Raw genomic sequence first — 13,363 nt, forward strand, 5'->3', positions numbered from 1 at the left:
TGGCGAGTTTCGTGCAGACGAAACATACGTTTTGTTAACCAAATCATTAGTCATGTATCTTTAATTTGATTGTATATTTATAAATTTAATGTTATGATTTGTAAAGCTATTTCTTTAAGAAAGATTCAATTTATATAACTTAATTTGCATAATTGGATATAACATATTTAACTTATTTCTTTCTGATGCATTCTTAAAATTACAATTTATAAATTACAATTAAACAAATTTTGTATAATAGAAATAAATGGGGATGGAACTATGTACATATTTTAAAAGTATTATTTTAACATACAATAATGGAATACCGTATTTTATTCTCTAATACCTATCGAAATGAAAGTAAAGTGTATCTAAAACTGTTAATTTTTTTTTAACTGTATGAATTTACTGCGGTTTCTTAACAGGTCAATATTCTATCTTTGAGTCGAGTTATGCACCGTTTAGATTGTATGCATACGGTGAATATATGCTTTATTTAAACCATTTAAACTTAATGTGCGTGAAAAATACTTACTTTTTAATTGCACATTGTAAACATTATAATGTGCATTTGAACCAGGACTCCGAAATTTGCATGTGTAGCTTCCTTCATCCACAGATGAGAAACTTCTTATCTTGAGGATGCATTCACCAGTGTGGGTTCCGCCAATGATATCAATATTAGTGTTTTTCAGTTTTGGATTCAGCAAGTGTCCATCAGTGTATAGTATATATGTTTTATCTGTCGTATTGCTGTCCCTTGGCGATGGTACTGCCTTTTTCGATATACTCCAGGCACATTCAGAATGATCATAATTATAACAATGAAGTTCAACGGTTTCATTTGTGCCACCAAAAACAGTTTTATATGTATAATACACACCTTGCTCTAAAAATATAAGTATTGTATCTATTGCAGCGTATGTATTACATACTAATTGATATTGATAGGTAACATGTCTTTCTAATTTAAAGAGGTCATCTTGAATGCTTTCATTCGGTAGACCCCTTATTATTTCATTTATAAATAATTTGTATTATTAAACATATTAACAGTATTTATTTTTTGTTTTTCTGTGTTTCTATGTACAATTAAATTTAATTAAGGAAACAGTAGTTAACCGATGTTCACATCTCATTAATCAATTATCAAGACATTTAAGACAACACACTAAATCCGAGACCCGGAGCTTCGTCACATTAAGTGTATCCTGCTATGCATGTATCACCTGCCATGGGAATCCACACTCACTCAAAATATCAAAATAAAATATATTGTTGGAATACTCTGCTTTGGAAAAGGTAATATATGATGTCTTTCCTATTTTATATAGTGAATTTAAATATATTCCTTATTAACAAAATCTAGTATTAAATGTATGCACTTTAATAAAACTCTGCAGGTTTGAATTTTAATGCAATTTTGTCATGGGTTTTCAAGCCATTAAATGACAGGTAATTCCAGTAAAATAGCGATATTAGGCAAAATCTGTGGTTCATTAGTGCTAAGCAATGATGCAGAGCAAACCCGTCAATCAAGATTATTTTCACATAGAGTGTATTTTGTGGTTATCTATATACTCGCAACCTTTATTTCTTGACGACGTATGTGCTTTATGTTATTCAGTCCAACTGTAACAGATTTACACATTATATTGTAAGATCTAAACTACTCTCTTATTACGTAACTTTGATGACTTTACATTAGAATCGGGCCATCGATGAACGGAATATGTTTCGTTTTCTGAAAGCTTTACCTTTAAATTTAAAAAATAATTTGAATAGAAATCGCGCAATTCATATTTTAATTGTTTGTTAATTTACTGGGCAGCATTCGTTCTAATACCAAATAAAGGCAACAGTAAAATACCTCTGTTCGAAATTCATAAATCGATTGAGAAAAAAACAAATCCGGGTTACAAACTAAAACTGAGAGAAACACATCAAATATAAGAGGAGAACTACGACACAACAGAAACACAACATCAAAATGTAACACACACAGAAACGAACTATAATTTAACAGTGGCCATTTTCCTGACTTGGTAGAGGACATTTTAAGAAATAAATGGTGGGTTGAACCTGGTTTTGTGGCTACCCAAACCTCCCGCTTTTATGACAATGTCAAATATAACATTAAAATGATAACATTACATGACAGGACTACAATACAAAAAAATGGGAGAACATATAGGACAGAGAAACATACGAATAATAGGTACCAGGTATAAAATTTAAGACGCGCGTTTCGTCCACACAAGACTAACCAGTGACGCTCAGATAAAAAAAGTTCAACAGCCAAAACAAGTACAAAGTTGAAAAGCATTGAGGACCAAAAGTTCCAAAAAGTTGTGCCAAATACGGCTAAGGTTATATGTCTGGGATAAGAAAATCCTTAGTATTTAGAATAGTTCATACTTTTGCAAACAGTAAATTTATACAAATGACTATATAATAGATATACATGATAACACCGAAGTGGTGACTAACTACAGAATAAAAACGAATACACAAAACAACATAAACCAGCACATAAGAATTCACAGCCGAGTTAGCCAAAGAGATCAACGCAAAAAAAAGGTGACGTCACATTTGAATTTCAAACTACTCTTAAGAATATAAAAAAAAATCATTAAACTATCTTCAGTAAAATAAGTCATTGCAAATGCTTGAGTCAGCTAATCTGTTAAAGCGTCACCTGATTATGGCTAGTGTTTTCAGTAACCGTTGTGTTTCATTGTTTGTCAGATATATTTGCTGTTAAAAAGAAACCGTATTATAAATGAGTATTGAATCCTCTAAAAGACCAGACAATATTTGCAGTATTTGGGTTCAGACTTCTGTATGGATTTTTCTAGACAAACCTAAATCATATACTGTGTATATAACCATGGAAGCCAAATTTTGATATATTCACAACACATTTTAAACAGTACAACTTACCTGGAGAACGAAGTTCACACATTACATTGTGCAATACTAACAGCTCCAAAAAACTGCTAAACAATATCATATCTGTAATAAAAATGTATATAGCGTGAAAGATAAAAACGGTAGGGTACACTTTTGACAAACACGATATAGTCAATTTAAACAGACCCAATTCATTGGAGTTTTAAATTTATCACTTATACCATTTAAATGACTTGTTTCAGACTACAGCACTTATTTTCAAGTATCAATAACTAACTTATATTGAAAATAAATGTATTGCTAATTAGAAGATGATACCCAAATAAATCATAAAGAAATACCTAATGCAATGGTGTGTATTTTTTTCCTGATTTGCAATGTAAGGATGTATAAATTTATAAAACAATTTTCGAACTGTCCAATAAAATAATATTTCCGTTATTCAATTAAAACAAAACACCATTTAATCGGAAATTATCAATCGATGTTTAAGTATTTCGTGCCGGAACGAAATAGAAAACGAGGACGAAGTATTAATGGTTAAATACAATATTTCCTAAACTCAAAATATATAATTGGAAATATGTCTCTTCATTGAAGTATTACAACTAAGGATTGTTTTAATTGTATAATATGTTTACATGGAGAGTATACATTATCAGTTTTCTCTAAAGCATGTTTTATTGTTTATATCATGTGTTGACTCAATGATTTTAAATAAAATTAGATAGAATAGTATGAAATTTATGGTAGGTACAGTAATTAATTTATTTTCCAGTCTCATAAATCATAATTTATCTTTTAAAAGGAAGATGCAAATATGTGTACCATATACAAAAAATTGAGTGACTCGCAAGAACTTCGATACGATCGATGCTAGCCCGCTTGAGTTGACAGTGTAAGCGTGTTTAATGATAAACATGCACCACCCGAATGGGAATCCATACGCAGTCAAACAGTCTTTATCGGGAATATAATATAATCTAAAAAATTACAGATAAGATGACTATTCTGGTATCTACAGATCATAGACCGCGAAACGTACCACTAGTAAATTGAGACACAGACAAATCTTGTAGGTCAACCAATTCGTAATAGTGACCGTAAATTTTAAGTATTTAGGGTTTTAATCTTTCTTCCTCATTTCTCTGTTAGAATAGTATTTGAGTAAGAAACCCATCCATGTTATTGAAGTCCGCATAGTGTGAATATGCACAAGCATATGCCTTGTAATACATGATATATATTACATATACATGTTAACAAGTTATATATCAAATGTGAATTTTGCAGCTGCTACTCAGATTGTATAAAACGCCACCAGTGCCTGAGCAAAAAGATGATGAACAAAGGTTATTCTCGTCCTTTGTCTAAAACAATTCAACGGAGGATACCAAGAGCTTATTGATAAATATTTCGAATTAACTTCACAAATAATACATATTTTTAACCTTTACTGTTTAGTCCATTTTTGGTAATATACTTTTGGCGTGGCTCGGTATTTATACTTTCCGCCATTGTTGCTATTGTGATATGGTTATTTTTCATTCTTGTCTTTCATTTTTGCTAATTTACTTTGTCTTTAGAGAGTTTTTGTTTTATCTCTGTTGAAATAGTTATTTGTTTGTATAGTGATTAAGATTATAACACAATGCTGACTGCTGTACCACAATTTTTGACAAATTTACCTATTATGTCTGTTTGTTTTGCTTTTTTGTTGTCAATATAATGAAATTCTACATGATCTATGCGACTTTCATACACGTGAGAGGTTAAGCTAGCTACAAAACTAGATTTAATCCATCTTTTTATAAATAAGGGAAATGCATGTGCAAGTCAGGAATATGAAAGTTGTTTTCCATTCGTTTGATGTGTTTGAGCTTTTGATTTTGCCATTTGAATTTTACTTGGAGTTCGGTATTTTTGCTATTTATTTATTTAATTTTTTTTGGACAATATTCTTCAAAGTTATTGTGCCTGTCTGCCTTAATGGTCAACCATTCATAGTATACAGGGCATATATAGTTTGCCATTCAATTGTATACAGAAAATGTAGACGTGATGCAATTCAACAAGTGTTACATATTTTGACATACTAGTGACTTTGTACCTTTTTTCAAAACTTTCTCAAGAGATTGTATTATATTTTGGGTCGCACTGGTTGAGCATTCATGTAAGAAAACTTGTTATAAAAAAAATGAATGTAACAAGTAAAATCACCGTTTTTCAGTTGTCAATGACCACTCAGTTCTCCGTTTTGTTTTTAAGTATGTTTTGAAGGTTGTATTTCATTCTTAAGGCTTCAATTATGTTTAACGACACGGTACTGGACTTGGTATATATCTGCAACATTATTAAGATCATTTACAAGTTTTTATTTTCGAACAATCTCAATCTGAACGAACAATAGACCACTGTCTTTTTACTATGTTAAGCTGCAGATTATTTTTAACTATCTTTACCAGCTAATATCAAATGTGTGCAATGACTAATTCATTTTCCTCTGGACTTAACAATCATACATATAAAGTACTAAAGGCAGGCACTGACGAGGTTCATGACTTGAAAATGTTGTACAGACACATTAACATATATTATTACATTGGTAGCAATGAATTACATTGATGTCCCAGTCAAATAAAAACCGATAATTTCACATGTGAAATAAACGTGGTTATTTCACTCTCTGACGTCATACAACAATAGGCGTTGTCAAGACGTCGATAACGTCGGATCAAATTATTTTGTGAATGCGTAGAAAAAAAATATAGTTCCTTACATTTTCTACATTAATTTCGTTAAAAAAAGCCATTTGCCAATGTAATAAAAAGAATAACTAATCAAAGAATTCAAATATCGAAAAATATTCAACTCGTGACCGAACAACACTGATAATTAACTCATGCGCTACGCGCATTCGTGAATTAATGTGTTGTTCGGTCACTCGTTGAATATTTTTCTCTATTTGAATTCTTCGTTATTCTATAATAATCAGGTTTTTTAACACTTTTGTTTCTCTTTATCTCGATTTAACTTTCTGGAAATATCAAAGGAATTTAATAAGCTGTCCATCTCATCTATCCGAAATGAGAAAGAAATCCATGACTCTTCGACTCTGTACAATAGCGCCTTCTCTATACATACTATATAAATTTAAATGTACATCAGTGTTTATGATTCTGACGTCATTGTTTAATTTTTGAAATATTGCAATGCATATATCAAACGTTAGATGTTTAATATTAAGAAATAGCATGATTTTCAACAAAAATATCACAGCTATGTAATTATTGAAAATGTCACTTTCACATTATTCGAATTGTAACTTGATTCTAAATAAGCTCTAAACGTGAAGCCGACTGTTTCTTGCGCTTAAGATAAAAATATGCACACTGATGCGCATTTTAATATATCAACAGTATGAATAATTGTGCTGGTGATAAGTAATCGACATCTAATATTTAAATACAGTACATTATTAGGTTTTTTTTTAAATTCTATTCTAACGTTTAAGGTCAGGCATGTACTTAGGCAATAATAGGTGCACCTGATGGTTCAAAAGATGCATATAGAGTGTTTCCTGTAGTATATCAAATATATGTTGTCCATATCGATCTTATTGATAGCCAGTTTCCATGTGAACAAGAAGTCGATTGATAAGACAAATATAATCTAGTAACAAATGAAACTGTTTCATGTAAATTTAAAAACAAATTCTTAGCCAAACGATTAATATGTTTTAATACAAAGTTATGAGCCAAAATGAAGATGCTCATGTATAGTATATCATGAAAGATTAAATTGTTAAAAATTTTATTATGGAAACTTTATTTTGTTTGAGTAGAAGTAGTATTCTAGATAATGTTGTCATATTGAGGAGAGTTTAGTTCAGTTATTTTGCCATGATTTGGTGCAGTTAGTCATTATTCAGTTGACATGTTTGATCCAATATTGTAGGTGAAACGTGAATTGGAAATCCTGGTTTAAGAGCTGCCTTGTATTTCAAATATCACATAAACGTCTGGTCCATGACCACAACTGATGACCCTTATTCTCGTTGTTCACTAATATAGATCCATTTTATTAAAGTATATTTTTTCTTTATCTTTTTTCTTTCCCTTTCTCATTCATTTCTAAGTTTTTATTGGTTAGAAATAAAAGAAGAGAGCTGAAATAATTTGTTTGATGTAGTATTTTAACTAATTTATATATGAAAAGAGTGATTACGCCAGGTACAAACAGGTAATATGTATAGTTACATATTACACAACATCTCTTGACTTGTCCACAGGAGTATGGATGTGTATTGTCTAAATTTGTAAGGTTTAAAAGTTCAATTATTCTGAATGTTGGACATTAAACACACAAAAGATTTGACAAAAATAAGTGGTGCGATTTTTTAATGAGATAAAACGTTATAAAGAAGTAATAAATAAGTTAGTTGTGGTATGTGGCTGTCTACTCCCATTGCGCGAAGTTATAGCCAATAATTCCGACCGCCATCCATGTAATTGATGGCTGAACTCCTACACTCAAAATTGCATTATGATTGAAATAAACAGAATGTGTATTGCAATATGAGATTCAAGAACAATAAAGTAATTCTGTAGAAGCTCGTTGTTCGGAATTTTACTAATAACTGTCGCTAAGTCTATATCATAAGGTATGTTGTTTATTCTTGGCAAACCAGATCCTTCTTTGTGTATAATCCTTTATTATCTCTTATCTTTGTTAACCTTCAATGATTTAAAAGTTGAGGTTTTTTTGTCTTGATTTAAGTTGTTGGTAATCTCCTCTTAATCTTAATTCTTAATTTGTTCAATACGCACCTGTTTGCAGCGAAATCAAAATGTAATTAACGTATATATTTTATTATTTACAAACAACCATTAAAAGTGTCACAGATGCTGTATATTGGTAATCATTTTACACCATGATATAATAAAATAAGGATGTTTTGATTTCACTAAATGAAATTCATTGCACAACTGTTTTCCCTTAGTTCTGTTTACCTTCAATGATTTAAAATCTGTTTGTTTTTTGTCTTGATTTAAGTTGTTGATAATCTTCTTAATTTATTTATTGAACTGTACTCTTATGTTCACTTAATTACCACTTACTCAGAAAGTGTTTTGAGGAAAAAATTTAAGAATTGATCAATGAAAATATGATCCAACGACTTCCTTAGAAGGAAAGAATCAATGTTAAGAAATGAACAATTCTGAATTTGTTCAATACCCACCTGTTTGCAACGAAATCAAAATGTAATTAACGTATATATTTTATTATTTACAAACAACCTTTAACAGTGGTGTCACAGATGCTGTATATTTGTAATCATTTTAACCCATAATATAATAGAATAAGGATGTTTTGATTTCACTAAATGAAATTCATTGCACAACTGTTTTTGTTTTAGTTAACCTTGCTTAAATGGAAATATAATTCTCACAAACGTGAACTACCGAATCAGATTAATCATCGGGTTTGTACTTACATGAGCAACATGACAGATGCTGTATAGATCATGGTCAGCTTACCCATCCGAAGCGCGCCCAAGATCATTCAAGGGTTTTTGTTGTGTTTCTGTTGCTCAGTTTTTATTCTATGTTATTTGTTTTGTGTACTGTTGTTTGTGTTTTTCGTCGTTTTTCATTCTTATGCCATAGTATTGTCAGTTTGTTTTTGACTTATGAGTCTGAATATTCCTTTGGTATCTTTTATAAGGCAGTTGTTATCAAATAGTCCGTTTCTATGTATGTTGGCTTTTGTTTTTTGTAGCGGTGCAGTGCTTCTGTTGTTCCAGTTGTTTTCCTCTAATAGTTGATGTGTTCCCTCGGTTTTAGTTTGTAACCCGGATTTGTTTTCTCTTTATAGATTTATGACTTTTGAACAGCGGTATACTACTGTTGCCTTTATTTATAAGAATTGGCGTTCAAATTTAATGTTTTGATTGATTGATTTTGGATTAAACTTGATTTTCTTAAATTCCTTTCAAAAGATGAATGATATGATTAAGTTATTTTCTTCGCTCTTCTTAATACCAATTTTTTGTATATCTATTTAATGTTTTTTAACGTTTCTCTTGTGATCATATTATGCAAAGTGTTTCTGTCGTGTATTTATTTTCCGCTTGAACTGGAAGCAGTTATTCGACTGGGAATACAATAAGGATATGAGGTATGGGTTTCAATGAGGTAACGATCAAACAAAGACCAACGTACACGGATGAACATAGATATAGGTACTAATAGTAACTATGTGGCATCCAAACTGTAGATCAAGCAATTTCATACATTAATCTTTAAGTGCAATTAGGATACGAACTTGTTTAATTATTAAAATGAGACAATTAACTACCTAACTAAAGGTAAAATATTTAACCAAAAACAAGCATGACAGACGGTAGCTGACGTAATTTTTTCCTGTACAGGGACAATTTCAAAACATGTGTTTTTGTTGTGTTTGTGTGCTTTTACGGATCTGCTCTAGGCAATTAGACGCTAAGACGATTCCATGGTACTTGTGTATTTCATCTTGCGTGAATGTACCTGTAGTTATTAAGACAGTTGTGTTTGTTTATATCTTTGTATTGTGTATTTTATTTCGAAAATCTGATGAGTATTGCAAGTCTTTGTTGAATTTGGCGTTGTTGATGGTATATATTAACTGGTACCTTTTTATACATTTCTTGATTTCAAATGTTGAAATCTGAGCTTTTCTGATGAATTTCGTTCAAGACGCTAGACATACATTACCTTTAACTTTCATATACTAGCAATTGGTCGATAACACTACTGGTGTACAAGAGTATCATCAGCTCAAAAATCGGTGCGTCCGTACACACATGATTATTACATGCATTCCAAAATTACCCGTTGGTAATACCCTGACGATGCAAGTGGCCTCCCTCCTTTTGGAGTTCATCCGATTCACTCAGTTTTTTGCTGTTATCTTGACTTGTCCTTTCCTAATTGATTTACAAAATTTGAATAACGGTAAACTACTGTCGTCTTAGTTAATAAATTAGGAAATTATTACTTATATAATGTTTCAAATCCTCCATGCAATGCTGGCCTTAGATGATTGGGCTATTTTCTAGAGTTACCTCTTGGTGATATACTTTAGTTCCTAGCGTGTCTACGTATTTAAACGGGTTTGTAGTGTTACCTTGAGAAACGACTCAATACTTTTCCCCGACTCAGAATGTCGGAAATGTAAGGGCAGACATTTTATCATGCAATTGGCCTGAAAATGTACTTATAATTCACATTGGTTTGACTCGATCAGTCATAAACTACTCATAAAAAACACCAACACATTGGTAAAAATTAGATTACAAGAAAAACAACATTCCTTCAAAAACAACTAAGAAAACAACAGAGAAAACAGAAGGAACCCTACTTAAAGCCTTGCAAAACTTCTGACGGATTAGCAGCTCCTGGACCACCTGCGATAACAGTTATGTTAGTCCTGGGCGATAACAGTTATGTTAGTCCTGGGCGATAACAGTTATGTTAGTCCTGGGCGATAACAGTTATGTTAGTCCTATTGGAATTCGTTGTTGAGTCACATCAAGTGATAAGTCATCACACAGATACGGAAAAGTAAATTACTTGTATTATTTAACTCTAATATATAACCAAATGCATTGATCATGGCCATGTTAATTTTCTGACAGTAAACGGACTAACTACGAATGATTATTGGATAATAAATACAAGAACCACATTTGATAATAATCTTATGTTATGTAGTACAAGTCTACTAAAAATTTAAATCTGAATTCTAAAACTTTATCTTATTATTTCAGCATCAAGTTAATATATTCTGCCTCATTTTTCCGTTGATCAATGTGTGACCTGTGAAAATCATTGTCATTTTTGTCGAAGTCGTTATCAATATAACTCAGATTCGTATTTTCTTGGTCGTTATTTTCATAAACATGTGGGTTTGTTTCAACCGTTGGTGTATCATTATTTCTTAATTCAAAAGAACGTCCACAAGCTACTTTTTCAAACGGTGTTGAATTTTCATAGATGCCGAGTTTATTTGTAGTGAGATAAACATGTTGGTTGTCAGCATGATTTTGTACCACTAGTGTTGTGTATGGTTTTTCGTACCCATCATCATAATTTTCTGGAGTGTCTATGTAATTTTCGGATGATGCTGATGAATGTCCTGAGGACTGCGGGGCTGTATCTGTATTTTCAACACCAATTATATTGACCGTTGAACTAATCGGATTATTGTTTTCTGAAACAGTAAAATCGCAACATATAACATTCATTTTAACTACAACACGTATATATTTCTTCACGAACTAACGCTAATGTTACACATAAAACATTTTATTACGTTCTAATCATATTCTACCATAATTGAATAAATGTTATTGTGTTTAGTTGTTTATTTCTCGACCTATTAACAAAATACATATTCAGAAGGTTAATCTGTTAATCCTTTTTTGTTAATAGTATTAACCCAAAGTCAGGAAACTAGAATGACTCTGTTCAGATTGTTTAACAAGTTGTTTTGATATTAAGTTGGCAGTAGTAATGACTGTGTGTAGGCTAATTTAACAATCCAATCTTTATTGACTAGGATTGATAGTTTTCCTACAGAAGGTCGCTAGTTCTCTTCGGGGAATTCGGCTCCCTCCACCAATAGACAATGACTGCCCCGAAATAGCACAAAAGTGCTGAAAGTGGCGTTAAAACACCAATCAATCAATCAATGAACTTGAAAGCCGTATCTACCATTTTCATGGGTTGTTGAATCTTCATTCAATCATTTAAGTATTATATTGACAAGATAATAATACTTTCATCCTCTGATAAACAGAAACTAAATAAACAAAATCATATCGTAGAGAACATAACAAATAACAAATCGAGAAGGAAAAGGATCTGCATCTACACAATTGCTAATTGATAATTTGATTTCAATTGCTAAATTTATTTGTTATCTGTCATTATTTTAGTGAAAAAAATCATCGTTATGTAATATATAATAACGTTAGATTATTCTTAAGCTATGTTTATTTAAAGTAAGGGGAATCATAAGAAGACACATTAAATCAACAAACTCAAACTAAGGGAATTGCACGTAATTCATAAGGAGTGGGACCAGGTGCGTCAACATAAAGAAATAGTTGCAATTATGATAAAAACAATATGGTTTATGTATAAACTATAACCACATTTTCCTCTTGAAATAATCGTTAAGTGTTTGTCAAACGAACTGACGGATTAATATGTCCTCTTTTTAAACGGTCAAAATGTTTGGAAGCATCAACACCTCATCGATGCGTTTAGTTATGTTTAAGATACAATTTGTAAAAGCCAGTTGCAAATTCCAACAATATTTATCATGAAAAAATGTAATCGACATCACATTAGTACGAGTCCAATGTAAACATGGCCGATGAACGCTTAGGTACCAGCCTCCATTAACACAGCAATCAACTTGTAAGTAGTAACTCGAATTAGAACGTTACCCTTTTTTCTAATTATACCTTGCAATGAGGTCCGTCTGTAATCATCTCCATTTATCTCTGTATAAAAAGCACTTTCATCACTACTGGCTTCAGGTATTGGAACATTTGTTGGTGTTACCATCCTAAATATTAATACATATGTATATAGAACTAAAATTGAAATGAGGAAAGCAACATCTTGTAAAGACTTAGAAAAGAGACTCTTTATGCAAAACGTGTATTGCTCATAGCTAAGAGTATGAAAGTTCCGTTTTTATATTGAATTTAAGTACTAGTAATACTTTTTTACTTGATTTCATAGTTTTTTAGTTATACAGTTCTTGCAACCTTATGCGTTACTGTTTTGGTGATCATCAATCCGTCACCGATTAGTCGATAAAACGTGATCTTATTGTTTCAGCATCAAGTTAATATATTCTGCCTCATTTTTTGGTTGATCAATGTGTGACCGATGAAAACCATTGTCCTTTTTTGTCGAAGTCGCTATCAATATAACTCAGATTCGTATTTTTTTGGTCGTCATTTTCATAAACATGTGGGTTTGTTTCAAAGGGTGAAGTATCTTGTTTTCTAAATTAAAAAAAAGTCCACAAGCTACTTTCTCAAAAAGTGTTGAATTTTCATAGATGGAGAATTTTATTAGTAATGAGATAACGATGTTCGTTGTCAGTACGTGTGTGTACCACCAGTGTTTTATGTGGATGTTCATACCCATCATCATAATTTTCTGAAGTATTTGTGTTATTGTCCATGTTGTCGGATGATGCTGATGAATGTTCTGAAAACTGCGGGATTGTATCTGGATTTTCAACACCAATTATATTGACTGTTGAAATAGTCAAACTATCGTTTTCTGAAAGAGTAAAATCGCATTTTTTAACGTTTATGTTAACCACAACACGTGTAAATATTTCTTCTAACACTAACGCTGTTGTTACATGTAAAACATGTTATTACAATTTAATCATA

The 13,363-nt window shown here is 31.3% G+C and overlaps 1 protein-coding gene across 2 annotated transcripts in view; it reads right to left on the reverse strand.

Moving 5' to 3' along the window:
• Positions 1–10,530: 10,530 nt before the first annotated feature.
• The window catches only part of LOC127717467 (uncharacterized), a 50,700-nt gene continuing 47,867 nt past the window's right edge, over positions 10,531–13,363 (reverse strand). For both annotated transcript variants that reach the window (XM_052223105.1, XM_052223106.1), the window contains 3 exons: positions 13,106–13,247; positions 12,413–12,516; positions 10,531–11,151 (listed from right to left, as the gene is read on the reverse strand). In XM_052223105.1, coding sequence (XP_052079065.1) covers positions 10,700–11,151; positions 12,413–12,516; positions 13,106–13,247 — 698 coding nt within the window. In that variant the 3' untranslated portion in view covers positions 10,531–10,699. The remainder of the gene's footprint in view (positions 11,152–12,412; positions 12,517–13,105; positions 13,248–13,363) is intronic.

This window comes from Mytilus californianus, unplaced genomic scaffold (assembly GCF_021869535.1).
Source record: "Mytilus californianus isolate M0D057914Y unplaced genomic scaffold, xbMytCali1.0.p SCAF_10, whole genome shotgun sequence".
Taxonomy (NCBI): domain Eukaryota; kingdom Metazoa; phylum Mollusca; class Bivalvia; order Mytilida; family Mytilidae; genus Mytilus; species Mytilus californianus.